At 36.9% G+C, this 16,632-nt stretch overlaps 1 protein-coding gene across 4 annotated transcripts in view; it reads right to left on the bottom strand.

Moving 5' to 3' along the window:
• Positions 1-16,632, bottom strand: part of ESF1 (ESF1 nucleolar pre-rRNA processing protein homolog) — a 30,578-nt gene that overhangs the window by 13,377 nt on the left and 569 nt on the right. For all 4 annotated transcript variants that reach the window (XM_030447352.1, XM_030447351.1, XM_030447353.1 and 1 more), the window contains exons 2-9: positions 15,272-15,941; positions 14,177-14,562; positions 13,371-13,484; positions 12,529-12,629; positions 10,879-11,031; positions 9,423-9,537; positions 8,383-8,518; positions 1,608-1,769 (exon numbers count right to left, since the gene is read on the bottom strand). In XM_030447352.1, the coding sequence (XP_030303212.1) occupies positions 1,608-1,769; positions 8,383-8,518; positions 9,423-9,537; positions 10,879-11,031; positions 12,529-12,629; positions 13,371-13,484; positions 14,177-14,562; positions 15,272-15,941 (1,837 nt within the window). The remainder of the gene's footprint in view (positions 1-1,607; positions 1,770-8,382; positions 8,519-9,422; positions 9,538-10,878; positions 11,032-12,528; positions 12,630-13,370; positions 13,485-14,176; positions 14,563-15,271; positions 15,942-16,632) is intronic.

Genomic DNA, 16,632 nt, shown 5'->3' with positions numbered 1-16,632 from the left:
ATGCCTGACCTATATAAATACAGAACACATTCCTAGAACAACTTGTTTTGACTGTGGTTTTCACCTTCAGTTTGAAAGGTGGCAACATTTTTTTTTTAAATCTTTTAATAGCTACCTATATATATGAAAATTAATTTGCCTTGAATGCTCAGTGACACAATGTATTAAAGAGAGTAGGGAAGCAAGGTCAAGCATACATATACTGACACACTGTGGACAGATGAAGTAAAACATGATGATACAGCTATATGAGGAAGCACTTGGCCTATCACTCACGATACAGGCTTTTTCTAAAGAGGTTTTGGAGAATTCATGCCAGAAACTGGAATTATATAAGCATGACTGAAAACACAACTATTTTTAATGCCAGTGTATACTTCTGAATACAGATCTTCTAAAGAAACAGAAATAAAACTGTTCCATTCATTAGAACAATTTCCCTGACTCAGTACAGATCAGAACAAGATTTAAGAAGTGAGGATTTATACTCAACAGAAGTTAACCTGAGTGAATTCAGAATGATTTTAGTGTAAATCAGATAATCAGCTATGCATTTCTAGCTGGAATTAGCAAACTGGAAGTTAAAAGGCTGAATTCTAGTAGGTCTCTGTTCTCAGTATTAACAATAGAAGATCAGGCTGTGTCCTTACTTAGCCTGCAGTCCTATACATAGTGAGCCAATACAGCATTTTCCTGTCCTGGAAAAGGTAATGTGCCACCACGCTAGCCTTTGGAGTGCTTAATTCAGTCCTCTGAGCACTGACCAAATGCTTCCATTGCCTATCTGACTCACTACCTAGCAGAAAAGATCCTGATTCTTTTTTTCCAGAGTAGTTCTATCATTTAAGCAAAGGAAATGAAGAGATCTAACAACTGCTGGGGGCGAGTACAGACAGTCACAATGAGCTATGGGCCAGTATCAAGGAGAAGACACAGTGAAAATGTTTCACTATTTGGATGTAACGAGTTGTTAAAGCGGCTCATTATATCTCAGGGAAAATACACACTCATAAACAAAGTATAAAAGTCAGTCCAAATTATCTTTTCATCATGAAGGGAAAAAAATTGTCATTAGTTTTTCAGATCTCGGCATGACTTCTGCTGGGATACTCTATGGTGAAGTCATCCTTCTTCAGCTTCCAGATGAAAATCTGGATGTCCCTCAATGCAAGCAAATATTTAAGGTCTTTTACAACCCAAAACATTCTATGATCCCACAACGTTCCTTCCAGATAGCTTACTTTCCCACAGAGCAGTCTCACTGAAAGGTCAGACTTCTTCCTTCTCTGTTGCTCCAAAATCTTCAGCATTATGCAAGCAGGAGTTTCAATTCAGTCTCCTCTAATTTTATGCTATGTTTCCAAATCATACATTTTTAGTGTGCAGGTATGTTTTATGACTCTGACAAATACATACATTCTGTTTGAGATCATCTATAAAGTGATGAAAGAAAAATGAGCACAAAAAAACCTGGCAAAAAATAGGATATAAATAGGCGCTTGCAACTTACAAACTGAGTTGACTTGTATTATTTCTTCTATTTCCCTCATTGTAATACAGCTGGATTTCAATTAAAAAAAAAAGTAAACACAAAATACAAAGCTTACCTGGTACCCATTTAATCTCCATTCCTATATCCTTTTCTTCCTGTTTCTTCTCTTTTTCTTGGATACTTCGCAAAAGTTCTCTGTACTTGGCAATTTGCTCTTCATCATCTTTCTGACTTTTCCTGGGTTTGTCATCTTCCATTTCATGGGCTACATCATCACCTAGAAAGAGAGAGTAAAGCTATCACAGACAGCCTCAAAAAGTGATCAGTTGGACTTAATGCTTGAGAAACACTCCAAATACACTGTTTTGAAAACACAACCTAAAATATTTTCATCTATTATTCCCCCAAAGAGTAGACAGTTTCAGAGTTACACTTAGATGACATAAAAATATCTGAAAAGAAAAAAAAAGGCAATCACTGATCAGACACAGTATCCTTTACTGCATTTCAAAATTATTAGCTTCAAAACCCCTTGCAGCTGAGTAGTACCTAAATCCCAAAAAATAGTTCAGGAAAGCACTTTGGAAATAAATTACCACATTTTAACAAATAAACCTTACAATATTCTGTAAAAGAGATTACTCAATAGCTTGACACGAAGCAAGATGGAGAGAGGGTTTTTTTCTTGTTTTTTAGGAAAACACAATTACAATGTGACTAATAATAAGCTTTGAAACAGAAAGAGCAGGCTTTTGAGGCTTTACAGATGCTGCAGCTCCCTGAACTGTGCAAAAGTAGGTTTGGGGCAGGCTCTTTTTTTTTTTCTTTTGCTCTGAAGTAGCACTAAAGCCATGTATCCTACAGGACCAAGTTACATGGGCAGCATAACTGCTGTGTACAAAGACAGATTGCAGTTGCACGTAAACACTAAGTGACCTCTTGTCTGGTAAAACTTAAGTGTGACACCGCTGTCGTCTTCCACATCTCATCACAAGAAACTGGCTTTTTGGCTGGTAGAAGAAGTCTTTACTACTTAGTTAACTGCAGTTGCTTTCCACTCTCCTCATCAGTAGCTAGGACCTCCTGGGAAAGCATCTGTTCATCTGAAGAAATCCTTAAGCTAAGAATGACTCCTTTGAAATTGGATAAAAAAGGGGTTACTAATTTGTCTTCCTGAATGGCTTTGCTTATTTTGCGAGGAGAAAGTGGCAATGAACATTTTCGTACTTTCTTATTTAGATAAAATATGCATTTCTTTTGTGAAATGTTCAACATCACCTTCAAAAAAAATCCGTAAGAGCCTTTTAATTCTGTAAGCAAATGAACACTTGACAACAGCTGCAAGAAAGGAAAATGAACTATGTTCACAAAGTTTGTTCAGAGTTCAAATAACCTTGTCACTAGCCTTCAAGTATCACGCTGCATTGCAAAACATGGGGAACCACTTTCTGATGGATATTAAGGCAGTAATGCTTTCTGCCAATAGCTTGTTCAAAGAGTTTTTTGAACAAAAACACACAAACAAAAAGTTCTGGTAAATTAACATTTTCAAGGCAAGAGAAATACAATTAATAAGAAAAAAAGGGTAATTGGTGAAGGAAAAAAGGCAAAAACTGCTGAAATTTAAGAGTCTAGAATACAAATATATTTTTTCTTGTTGTTTTCTATGAATAGTAGTAGGTAGGGTTGTTTAGCTTCTGGAGTGCTGTGCACTGGGTGCAGTTTTAAAACTCACTTAACACACCAGGTGACTGTGGCCACTGCAGTCTTTAAGCATCTGAATGCACATGAGACATGACTGGGCATTCCTTGAACCACACCTCTGAGCCAGCCAGATGTCAGGCAAGATTAATGTACTTGCACCACTTACTGGACATCTCCAAAAGCTTGTTGGAACTATTTAGAATGAAAACTGAGATGACTCTTGTTCCTATCCTTCTGAGAATATTTTTTGCTGTTGTTTCTTGATTAAAAAACAAACCCAACACAGTAAGTCCTGCAAACATGCTTTGGAAAAGTTTCCAACACCCACAACAGTTCTAACAAGCTTCTGATGCTTCATGGGAAGGAAATAACCAGGTTGTGGTATTTCTGCTCTGTCCCATGAAATTCCACCCAAGCTTGGCTAAATCATAAACTGCTCACTCCTCTTACTAGCTTGTTTCCTTAGGAAATATTTTAGTAATATGCCAAAACTAACCCAACAAATATATTCTTAAAAGTCAGATCCTTGTTACTTTCGAAGCAGCAGTAATGCCTGAGCGTCCAGCAGCTACACAGAAATAAGGGCGAGAAGGGAGCGCAAATAACATCCTATTCAATTAATTTTTATCCTATCCAATTAATTTTACAAACACCTGTTAGATTCAAGGACATATTAAATAATTGCATGTTCTGTCATCTTCCAATTCTTAGCATTTCATAACAGTTCTAGCAAATATAAACACCTGAACATTACTCATTCTTCAGACAGCAAAACGGGCAGTACTGTCATGTGATAAAATGTCGAAGATGCATTTGAATTTGTACATGCAGTCTGAGCTAGGGCATAAAATAGATTTCAAAATTGTAAAAACATTTAATAAGTGGTCTCATTTTGTTTAACATTAAATCACTAAATTAGCAGCATTATTTTAAAAAAAAGCTAACCTCCATCCAGCAGCTCCCTTTCCCAACAAATGCAGTTCCTTTCTCTGCACTTGTACACCTCTGGCACTGGTACAGCAGCACAAAACATCTACTGTCTTTGTAGACTCGTACATTGGAAGCACAAGACTACAAGAGACTGTTCTACCTGCTCAGATTCCAACAGAGCTCTACCTAGAACTCAGTACAAACCTGTCAGTGTTAAAAGTGTCTAGACAACTCTTAAACATACTGCTTAAATTTTAGGTTGTCCTGTGAGGCATCAAAACTTGAACTCAATAATCCTTGTGGGTCCCTTCCTGATCCATTTGCTATGATTCTATGATATTTGTCATATAGTCTATTCAGATATTCTGTGTGGCTATGCAAAGCAGAACAGCAAGAAAACACACTGTTCTTCCTAAAATAAAAAGACAGAACAAACATCAGGCATACAAACCATAATGTTTCATTTGAGGCATAATTCAAAACACCATACACTAAGTCACTGATGTTCATGGTCAAAACAGCAATTATGGGATAGATTTGATGCACACCACAAATGCCTCTTAACTGGAACAAATGCATCCAAGTAACAGAAAATTCAGAAACAATGTAAAAGAGCTACTTTGCCCTATGAGCCACAACATACCAGGTCATTGAAATACCTGACATTAAAAATCCATTGTATAATAGGAAAACTAACATTCAGGATACACTTATTTTCAGGTGAAAAAAATCCATAAATACAGATTAGAACGCGCCAACAAAAACCTGTTTATAAATAAAACATTTTAGTAAGTTAAAAGGAATAAAATGTCAGGACATTTTCTTTTCCTTTGTACCACACTCCTACATTTCCATTCAAGCAGCTGATACTGATTTTTCCCATTTGTGCATAATGCTACAATTCTGTGGGGTGCAATCCTATTTTGTATCATGAAACTGAATGGTCAAAAGGTCTGGAACATGTTAAACACGTGGAAACATAATTCCTCTATTAACAACTTACTTTTCAGAACTTCATTAGAATCTAGACATCTCCAGGTTTAAAATTTCTTACTTGATAAAGAATATTTAAGGTCAATTTCTTTTGCAGCAATGGAATTTTAAAACTTCTGAAGTGCTGCTCACTTCCAAATGTTCACTTTCATCACCACGCTATTACAGATGCTATGCTTTAACATAGTGGTAGTCTTGTACATTTAGGATGGAAATGCTTTCCTCTGCAGCTACTGCTCCCATTTACTTTACTAAGCACTACTAGAGAAAATAAAGTTCACAGAGGTGTAGTTTCTAAGTGCGTTTTTAGGTAAGACAAGGAACAAATGGACATTAACCCTACCAAGATATGCCAGGTTGTGTTTGCTGCCAGAAGATTTCCCAACTGTATAACCAGAGAAGCCTGTAATGTTCTTTTGCATGCTCTAAACTCATCTCTGATTCCAGCAGCCTGCTTTAATGCAGTATAAATCAACTTTAACATCTGCTTAAAAGACTTGACTAAAGCTTAGGGACATTTTCCATGCCTTGTAGGTAAGGTTCTATTTATTATTAATTAAGAGCAGACTGAATTTTATAGTGAAAATAAGCAAGGAAATTCAGAAATTCCCATATTGGTTCATTATACAGAGAAAATTATGTACCTTAAAAAGTTATATTAAATTCTCTTTATATTCTTAAGAAGTTATGTGCATAAAGATGCATATAGAGTTGTTACTAAGCTAATACAGTCTAAAGTTACCTTAAATATGTTTTGCTGCTTACATTTCTCCTTGCTATGCGAGACCTACATCTTAGGAGCACCAGAGAGCCCATCTGCAAATTAACCTGTAAGTAAATTTCTGCAGAGAGCATTGCACCTAATTCATTTGATGATTAGCCCCTTCACATTTCAAACTCGGACTTTTCCCTCTGAAAAGGAAGCACCTCCAGTTCCAATGAAAATTTTATCTTAGAAATGAAGAGATTAAAGTAGGTCTTGCCAAAGTTAACAAAGAGATGTTAAGGTACCCTGAAAGGGGGGTGTTAAAAAAAAAAAAAAAGGTAATAAATTATTTTACACTTCTATTCAGAAACCAGCTATTCAGAGCCTCAGTTAGTAGAGTAACTCCTAATTAATTCCTATCTGTTAATATTTGTATCAGTGTTACTTCAACTCAGAAAGGCAGATCTGCAATCAGCACTAAATGAACCAAATAGCTACATTTCTCCAGATAAACTATTCAAGTGTATGATGAAAAGCAACTTTTCTTTAAGAGAATTATCATATCAGAAGTAAATATGTCGTGATTTAGATCATCTGTGACCTTGCTACTTGAAATAACTCAAATTACAATCATTATACTCGGCTAAATCAAACACTAATTATACCAGGTAAAATGATTTTACAGTACAGAAATGAAAACTGGAAAGCTGTTTTAAATCTAGGGAGATAATACTTAAGTCAAACTCTGACTAACAAACCTTTTAAGTAAACTGTAACTCCAAACCCAGCTACTGTACTTAGTGTTCAAAAAGAATGTAGTAATTTTGGAGTCACGGTAGTGATATTATTTATCTGTAGAATCATCAGAATCAGGTTTGAATAATTAACCCCAACCATCACTTTAGTGATAACAATTTAAAAACTTGTACATATGTTTTCTTGTCTAGTATAAAGAACACTGGAAAAATGTAAGAAGGAATGTAAATTTCCAGTAAATTTAAAGACCTCTATAGGTTCCATATTATCATACCTAACTCAATGACTCATCAAACAATCACGGTACTGTCATAGTTGCAAGACCTCTACAATCACCACATCCAACTGTCAACACCCCACCCCAATAAAATATATATATATCAATATCTGTATCACCCACTAGAACATGTTCTCAAGAGCCTCATCTGCAGAGTTTTTAAATACTACCATGGATGGTGATTCCACAGCCTCCCTGGGCATCCCATTCCAACACCTAACTACTCTCTCAGTTCCTCAAACCTAGTCTAAACCTTCCCTGGTGAAACTTAAGGCCATTTCCTTTAGTTCTATCACTGTTCACTTGACAGAAGAGGCCAACACTCAGCCCCCTACAACCTCCTTTCAGGTACTTATAGAGAGCAGTAAGGTCCCCCCTCAGCCTCCTCTTCTCCAAACTAAACATTTCCAATTCTCTCAGCCCCTTCTCACAGGACTTGTTCTCTAGATAATTCACCAGTTTAGTTGCCCTTCTCTGAATCACTCCAGCAACTCAAAGCCTTTCTTTTAATGAGGAGCTGAACACTTGAGGTGTAACATCACCAGTGCCAAGTACAGGGGCACGATGACTTCCTTTCTCCTGCTGGCCACACTATTCCCAATACAAGCCAGGATACTGTTGGCCTTCTTGGCCACTTGGGCGCACTGCTGGCAGCCTACCAACAAGCCCAGGTCCTTTTCTCCCTGATAGTTTTCCAGCCATTCCTCCCAAGCCTGTAGTGTTGTATGGGTTTGTTGTGATCAAAGGGCAGGACCTGGCACTTGGCCTTGTTAAACCTCATTTTACTGACCTTGACCCACTGATTCAGCCTGTCTAAGTCCCTTTGAAGAGGCTTCCTACCCTTGAGCAGATCAACTCTCTCACCCAGCTTGGAGCTCATGGAGCTCATGCTTTAGGAGACTGTGTCAAAGGCTTTACTAAACATCAGGCAGATAATGTCCACAGCCTTTCCCTCATCCACTAGGAAGGTCATCTGCTTATAGAATACGACCAGGTTGTTCAAACAGAATTTGCCTTTCCTGAATCCATGCTGGCTGGGCCTCATCTCCTGGCTGTCCTGCACTTGCCATGTGAGTGGACTCAATACGAACCATTATTCCAGGCACCAAGCTTAGGCTGACAGGCCCATAGTTCCCTCAATCCTCCTTCCAGCTCTTTTTATAGATGAAGATTATTAATCTTTCAAAAAAAATTTGTAGCATCTGTCATCAGTCCACTTATTTCCAAATTGAAAAGGGCAAACAAAAAATACCAACGTGCTCACCACCAATTCCTCATCACTTTTAGGTCTCACATGTAGAAACTAAGGATATAGCAAATTCAGAGATGTTTAGCTCTGGAGGAAAACTAGGTTATTTTCATAGTAGAACCTGACCACAGTTTTTATACAATGAGCACAATACTGACCCTGTAAAAAACAACACTCAAAGCACTTTCAAAAGATAACCGATTTTACATGTTGAAATCACTAGTGTTCAAAATACTGTACCTAATGACTTTGTGGACATTTATTAATATAAGTACCTTGAGGCTCTTCTTCCTCTTCACTAGATGAAGCCAAATAAGCTTGAAAATCCATGTCAAGAAGTTCCTCTTTTTTAAAAGTTCTGCTAAGTGACGTTACTCGTTCATGATCTGTCTCATCCCATGTGATATCTACCTTAAAAATAAGAATGCCATTTGTAGAAACTGAAACACTGAAATTAAACACTGCCTTTTTATAGCAAGTCATTTGACACCTTCCAGTTAAGAAGCAATGTAAACCTGTTACTAATATTCTTCACAACAATTAGGTATAAAACCAACTTATTAAAATAAATTAAATTACAACATTTTTAAAATTCTTCTACAATGAATTTCAAGGCTTTTAACCACATGAAAGAATGAATAAGATTCTTTATGTGCTGAAGGGTTCTGTAACATCAGTTCACACAACATGAGATCTCTGTAAGTCCAATTTCCTTTGTGGCAACAGATACTGGTGTTGAAGCAGCAATCAACTTCTCTTCCAGGTGCATCCCACTCCTGGAATCATACATGGATAAGTAAGATCTAACTGGAAAGTGGTTCTGCAGAAATTACTTATTTTCCTATTAATCCTTTCTCCAGCGTGATTCTCTTCATAGCCAGATGGAAGTTTTGGCTGTCACATAAGACGAAGTAGGAATGAACAGCTATAAGGAGTGGTAACAACTGCATAAGCCTGGCACAACCACTAAGAAGTCTCCTATTGACCTACCCACAAATACCCATTTTAGGAAAATTTTACTATTTAGCTTTGAATAACAAAGTAATCCCATGTGCAACTTGGACATATTGAGGTCAAAATGTAGCATTTACTTTGTAACAAAGAAACTGAATCTCCTTCAAAATCCAGAACTAGAGCTTATTTATGGGTTTGCAACTTGTGGCTCCCTAACATGCTTAAATCTTTTAATACCTTTGATGTCTTAAATTTGAAATGTTGATAATCGGGAATCTTTTCTCCACTATGTATGTAATTTATAAGTTGACTATGAAACTAAACAAATTAGAAAAACATTACAAAACCATTGTAAAGATACCTTTGATGTTCCCATAGCAGCAGATGTGAAGTACTTTGGCTTATATACAGCTCCGTTCACTTCTGAGGCTTCATCTTTTGGCTTATCATCAAATGTAACATTATCTGGAATAAATCTTAGAGGCAAATAAAACATATTATTATTATTATTCAAATGCACTGGGAAGTTTCATAGTATAAATAGCCTAAGCTGTTCATGAGTATAGTACATCAGCACAAAAGAATTTGCTAAAATAAAAAGCTCATCAGCCTGAAAAGGAACAAGAAGAAATGGACAAGCACTCCATACATCTAAGATTAAACACCTGGCTTATGCAAAGCTACTACACAGCTTTTTGGTGTGTAACACCACCATCTTGGGGAAGCAAACTAAACATAGATGTTCTGTTATTGGCAAGACCAGGGGTGGAGTTTTTGGATGTTTTGTTTTCTTTAAGAATCATCTTTTTAAAAAGAACACTTTTAATGAAAAATTCAGAAGAAAAGTGAATAAATCTAGAAACAGAAATTAAAAAAAAATCAAAATCTTTTAGGACAGCCTGGTAAATGTTTAAAATTAGTAGGGGAAAAATGTTTAAAAGACAGAAATTGTGTAACAATAGAGTAAAATAGATAAAAAAAGCTCATACACAACATGAGAAATATCTTGGGCATTTTTTTAATCACTGAAAAGGTAGTAAGATGAACTTTGATTCAACATCAAAACATAACAAAGTAGACTAGGAAAAGCATTGGAGAATTTTAACCAGCTGTGTCTCCTGTAAAACATTATCATTCTGTATTTCACATTCATTTGGCAGAGATATCTCCAGATTGGTTCAAAGCAAAAACCTTATCTTTCACTGACTTCGAAGGGTAACAGGGGCCCCAGCATACAAAGCCAGCTTCTCTGAACTTATTATGATTTACTAACTTATGCTCAGACTAGAAGGCTTTTTTTGTAATAAAATGAAATACTAACAATAAAGCAAAACCATAGTTTGAAATTATTTTTTTCCCAAATGTGACTTTTGAAAGATGAGCGCTTCAAGCTCATTCACAGGAGCTGACATAGTAACCTATTGCAGCTTCAAGACAACAGCAGCAATATTCTTGCCCTGTGATAAGAAATCCTGAGAAAGAACCACTTCTGGATGCTTGCAGAAAAAAAAGAATAAGAAAAAAACCCAGCAATTTATTGGGTTTTTTATTACATTTTACCACTTTACTTAATTTTACCAAAAGGTTGAAGATGCAACTAGAATATTTTACCTGGTTTCTCTGAGAATCATCTCTCTATGCAGAGATCCTCCCAAACTTTCCAATTCCAGTAAAAAATGCTCAAAAAGAAGAAGAAAAGAAATCTACACTGGATGTCTAATTTATCTGCAAATATATTTGTTTATTCCAAATTATTTTAAATTAGCTTTAATTCTCCTCCCCAGCCCAACATATCATTAAATCACCACTAGAGTTACCTCAGATCTATGAAAGAACAGCTACTTTCAAATTCCAGTCCATCACACTCCATGTAAATGTTATTGGCTGTTTCAGGAGAATCACATTCTACAACTGCATAGTAGTATTTCAGTCGCTTAAATTGATACTCCCGGAGTTTTTCCCTATAAAGCCTGCAAAAGTGGAAACGACCACAATCAAGTGAGCTGGGTATAACAACCTTTCATTTGCCAAATATATTAATTCAACTCATTAAAAACATGCACCATTCAAACACTTTGCTGATTAGATATTAAACAGCATGGAGCTCCTCCAGTACCAACCTGGTTTTACTCCAGTAAAACACAAATTCACGGTTTTGTTAACTGCACACTTTCTGTACCTGACTCTGCTTCCCACAAGCATCATAACATTACAGTCCCTGTGCAGGGCACAGAGGAGCCACAGAAAATAGTGTTTAACAGTTCCTAACAAGTTGTTCACAATTATCCTAGCTCTTAACAAAGCTGATAAAAAGGATGATCAAACCTAAGTAAGGTTACATGTTAAACAAGGTAAAAGAAACTGGGAGACTTTAAGGACAGGATAGCAGATGCTCACACTAGAAAGAGGCAGTGTAGGAGTGATGAGTAAGAAAGTGCTATGTGCGAGGGAAGGAGTCAGGGATCTAACTTGGGTAGCACAGGTTGTGATGCTGTCATAGAAGATGGCAGCAAGTAAAAACAAAAAGCAGGAGAGAGACTGAGAAGTGGATGAATTGGTGGGAGGATGCAGGACAGAGATGACAGAGTGAGACTTTGTCCAGTGAATTTGAAGGGTACCCACACAGGTATCACTGAGGGTATCTCTGGGGTCCCTGCTGTATTTCTGTTGTATTCCAGAATTTCTAACAGCCCTCTGAGCAGTACATCCAATACCTCAGGACACATCTTAATGCATTCAGTGAAGGTGCCTTCAATACACCGTGTGAGTTCACCACACACTGCCCTGAGCCACTACAGACTTTATTTAAGGGGATCTGCACTTATTTTAGAAGCATCCAGATCTTCCAAATATAAGGCAGTCCTGTGGGATGTATTCTACAAAAGTGACTCCTGTCAGGCTGCCAAACATCTGGAAATCATGGAAAAATGTAAAAGCAAAACATGTAGAATTCCATACAGACAAGACTTTCAAGGGGAACAAAAGGAATGAAAAAAAGACATGCCTGAAAAGCCTGGACAACAGTTGGGCTGAAGAGCTCAGCCTAGTAAGTGAGGGCTGCTGAAAGAAATCTCAATCTGAGAATTCTTGGCCTAACTTAAGGTCCCTGTTGGTTACACAGATAAAAATTTTGACAGTAAGCAACAAACGAATGGCAATCTGTAGTGGAAAAATACTATCTTAAGCTCTCCACATATTTGTTTCATTTTATTATCCCAATAAGGCTCATAATAAAAAAATCTAATTCAATTATCAACAAATAAGTTTTCCCATGTTTCATCATAACGCACTTATCTGATCCATCAACAAAGAACCAGGGCCAGTTCTAAAACATCCTTTGAACAAGCGAAAGAATTAAAACATCTACAAAATACTTCCACAAATAAAAACTTGGAAACAGCAACACATCAGGATTTTAACTGAGAATTAGACATACTACATCTCTCATTCAAAGACTAAATAAATACCCATCATTCTCTGTGGTATTCTCTGGAAGATCAAATAGTTCCACAGGTCCTTTTTGTTCTTCCTCTTTCAATCTCTCTTTTCCAAACTCTGAAGGATAAATCTACAAATACAAAAATCAAGTGAACTAATAACTGAACCAACTAGGAATAAATAATTCACCAAGCTTTTAGATATTATCTTTTGTTCTTTACATCAGTAAGGGGATCAAATCCATAAATTGTAATACCCTCTGATTTTTAATTTATAGAATAGAGAGTAGATTAAACAAACTCCTGGTAAGGATTAGAAGTATTTTGAGACAGATGAGGAAGAGCCCCAACTTTGTTAATTTTACTGGCCCTCTTCAGAAAGGAGAATTTGACCAACATTTTTTAGAAACCTAGAGGCAGACATTAAAAATGTAAAGTATAATGTAGCTGATCAGAAGTTAACCAGTTTATTGTAAAATCAAAAGTAGTGAAAAACAAGTGTTGTGCAATGATAAAAGGGTTTGGAAAGCATTTAGAAATAGCCAGATTTAGGACGGGGTTATTCCTTGAAATATCACTGCAAATTAAACTGGCCAAAGAAATGCAGTCTCTCCCTACTAACACTTAGAACCAATCTCTTAAACATGAGAAGTTAACATCCTTGGGATCTAAATCTACAACATACTGGACCATTACAGGAAATCAGCATGCTTATGTCTAACACAGCAAGTTAAAACTGAATCAGTTTCTCATTTATCATGTTAATATCTCTTTTGGCTCTGCTACAAAAATGTATTTCTTTGTTCCTATTTTGCAGCATCACTTTTTTATAACAGTAAAAGCCACTACTCCTGTTGCAAATCAGGTGTTACCTTAACAGAAAATACTCTTCCTCCTTTGGGGGTGAAAGAATTAAACAGCGCCAGCAGATCTTTAGCCTTCAGTCTATCCCAATCCATATTACAAACTGCCAATCGACTTGTAATCTGGAGAGAGGAGAAAAAAATGAAAAAACAACTCTTCTGAAAACATAAAAAAAGCATTTTCCTCAAGACGTTTTATTACTTAAACTAGCAAAGGTCAGAAGCAGCTACCACCAGAGAAGATAAAAAGGACATAAATAGTGAAGCAGCACAGAACTGACTAAGTCAATCATAGATTTAGGACTGCAGGTACAACATCAGAACTTATGATTTTTGGTATCATCACATCATTAGTCAAAACATCAACCAGTATCATCACAGTGCTGGAACAGCACTGAAATACTGACTTATACAGTAATTATGCTCAGTATTAAAGTCCTACTTCATTGCCTAAGGATTTCTTAATTTCTGAAAGCGCAATTTAAAAAACTAAATTAAACAAAAGTGAAGAAAAAGCAGTGAACAGAAGCAGTATTATTCAAATTCTGTAATTTCTGAAAAGCTCAGTTCTGTTTGTTCTTTCACTTATAGCTAGCTTATCTATCCGTAAGTCTATGCTTAGAAGAACAGAGACACACCAGTGAAAACTGCTAGTCTCATTCTCAACCAACTTAATCATCACATGCATTCTGTAAAAAAGCTTTATAAAAAAATCCTTTCAAAAAACCTTTCATAGATGAAGGTCTGTAATGAACTCATTACTGTACATTTCTGAGTTTTTCATGCAGCAATCTCACATGCAGAAGTACTGTTACCTCATCTCCACGAGGGGCATCTTTATCTAGCTCACGCCATGAATGCTCTATCTCTGGCTCCTTCGGGAAAAGGTCATTTAAATCCTCGTCATCTTCTGAGCTCGTTTCAATGTTCCCTATGCCTCTAGCTAGATCAGGCCCACTATCACTTTCTTCATCATCTGAATCACTGTCTTCTTCACCTGTTTCCCCATCATCTTCTGGCTCCTCTTCCTCTCCTACTTCCCCATCATCTTCTGGGTCTTCTCCCTCATCTGTTTCCTTATCATCCTCTTGCTCCTCTTCCCCCAATTCTTCACACTCCAAATCGTCACTTGCAGAAATTTCTTCCTCAGATTGGCTTTTACTGATGTCACCTTGATCACAGGTGCCTTTATGTCCAGTCACTGAAAGATAAGCATCAGATAACTTTTTATGTTGCAATTACACATGACCCTTTATGAAGTGGAAAAAACCTCAGATGTACAGAACCCCTGAAATGCATAACGATGCAGGAACAAATTACATTAGGGAAGTATCAGTATCGGTTCTTCAGCTTGTCTAATCTATTGCTCTTTAGGCCCACAAATCTTATCAAGCTCGCATTCTGATATAAATAGAATAACATAAAGTTATTCTATTTATAAGTACAGAATCAACGGATATAATTTAAATTTCAATAATCTAGGCAGTATGCATTGACATGCGATATGAAGTTTCTCTTCGGGTCACCTGTTCTCTCTAATGCCCTCTTATATTAATGGCATGGTGCTGCCACCCTTACATTTTCAGTCAACAACTTTTAAGCCTTCATGGCATCAGATCTTACATTTGATATTCAGTTTGATAAGTAACATGGGTGGTACTATACATTTTCTAACCATCCTAACCATCAATTTCAGCTCCAAGAATCCAAAGGACATGGATGTTCACAATCCATCTGAAGAGCAAGCACTGATTCTATGAAGTGCTGACCAGCTCCAACCCTTCAGCAACACTGATTCCAAGAGAGTCAGCTATTTTATGGTTGATCTTGCAAAAGATCATCCATGGATAAAAAAAAAGGAAAAACATCCAAGTAAATGTAGACAAATTCTACTTATTTGAACAACTGACCTGATTCTTTTATTTTTCTTCTTAGGGAATGGTCCCCCCTGGCAGCTTTAACTGATTTAGTACCTCTTGGTTGAGAATATTTTTGCTCATTTTGAACTGAAATTGATCCTCCATCTGATGCATCTCCTTGCTTGTTATTCCCTTTGTGTAAAAGGCCATCAATTTCTGTTGCAGTTTTCTTAGAGCTCTCTTTCAGGTTAAATTTCGATGTAATTTTTTGTCCTTCACTTTTAAGATCATCTAGCTTTGTCACCTTTTCTGATGTTTGGTCCACTCCTTGTTTGTTTATTTTGCTCTTCTTCAGAGAGAAACCATCGGCCAGTGGTTTTGCATCTCCTGTAGGTTTCGCTTTTTTTTTCTTTTTTTTCTTTTCAGCCCGTTCTTTACTATCATTTTCTGAAAGATCAGAGTCGGATTCTGACAGGGCATAAAATTTCCTGAGGTTCTCTGTGGAAGTAAAGTTAACAGGGCGACCTCTTTTATCCACTGTATATTTCAATTTAAACTTCTTGTCATGAAACATAGCTCGGAATCGTTTGTCAATCTTGATTTTACGTTTTTTTTCTGGCATCTCCCAAAACCTGGGATCCCTAGTAATGCGGCTAAACCGCCCATCGTTCAGTATTTCCTCTTGGGATGACATTTTTGATGGTGTTGAAGGCTTGGCCATCTACAACATGGGAAGAAAAAGAAACACTTCTGATGAAAAAAAAAAAAAATTATAAACAGAGATTTTTAATACATAACTGAAAGAAATTAAAGCAGCAGTTAAATTTCTAACCTATACCTTAAGATTATTTCCAAAACCTCATACAACATTTAAATGAGTCATCCTATAACTACCAGTCTTGCCCACAAATCTCACCTTCCTCTTGGTAATGGATAAGCAGCTCAAAAAAACCATACTGGCTGCAGATACAACCGTAAGTGACATCCTATCAATCCCACACAAGATCTCAGACAGCTTCACTGTCAGCCAGACCTCAGACTTGTACAGGCATGATATGCTGAAAGAGTTGGAACTGTTCAGCCTGAAGACAGGGCTCTAGGAAGACCTTATAGAGGCCTTCTAGCATCTAAAGAGGCAACAGGAAAACTTCTGTAAAGCTTTTTACAAGGGCATGTAGGGACTGAACAAGTAGTGAGCCACTGAAACAGGCTGTCCATAGAAGCTTGGAATACTTCCTCCTTGGAACTGTTCAAGGCTGAACGGGCTTTAAGTACCTTGATCTAGTAGGTGTCCCTATTCATAGCAAGAAGATAGTTACTAGACGGTCTTTAAAGTCCCTCCCAAACCAAACCATTCTGTGATTTTAAACCACCACTTAGGAACGAAATCAGCGTTTTGTCGGGCTAAGGCC

The sequence above is a fragment of the Calypte anna genome, chromosome 3 (assembly GCF_003957555.1).
Source record: "Calypte anna isolate BGI_N300 chromosome 3, bCalAnn1_v1.p, whole genome shotgun sequence".
Classification (NCBI taxonomy): domain Eukaryota; kingdom Metazoa; phylum Chordata; class Aves; order Apodiformes; family Trochilidae; genus Calypte; species Calypte anna.
The sequence above is the reverse complement of the archived record's forward strand: the minus strand, read 5'-3'. Positions and strand labels throughout refer to the sequence as shown.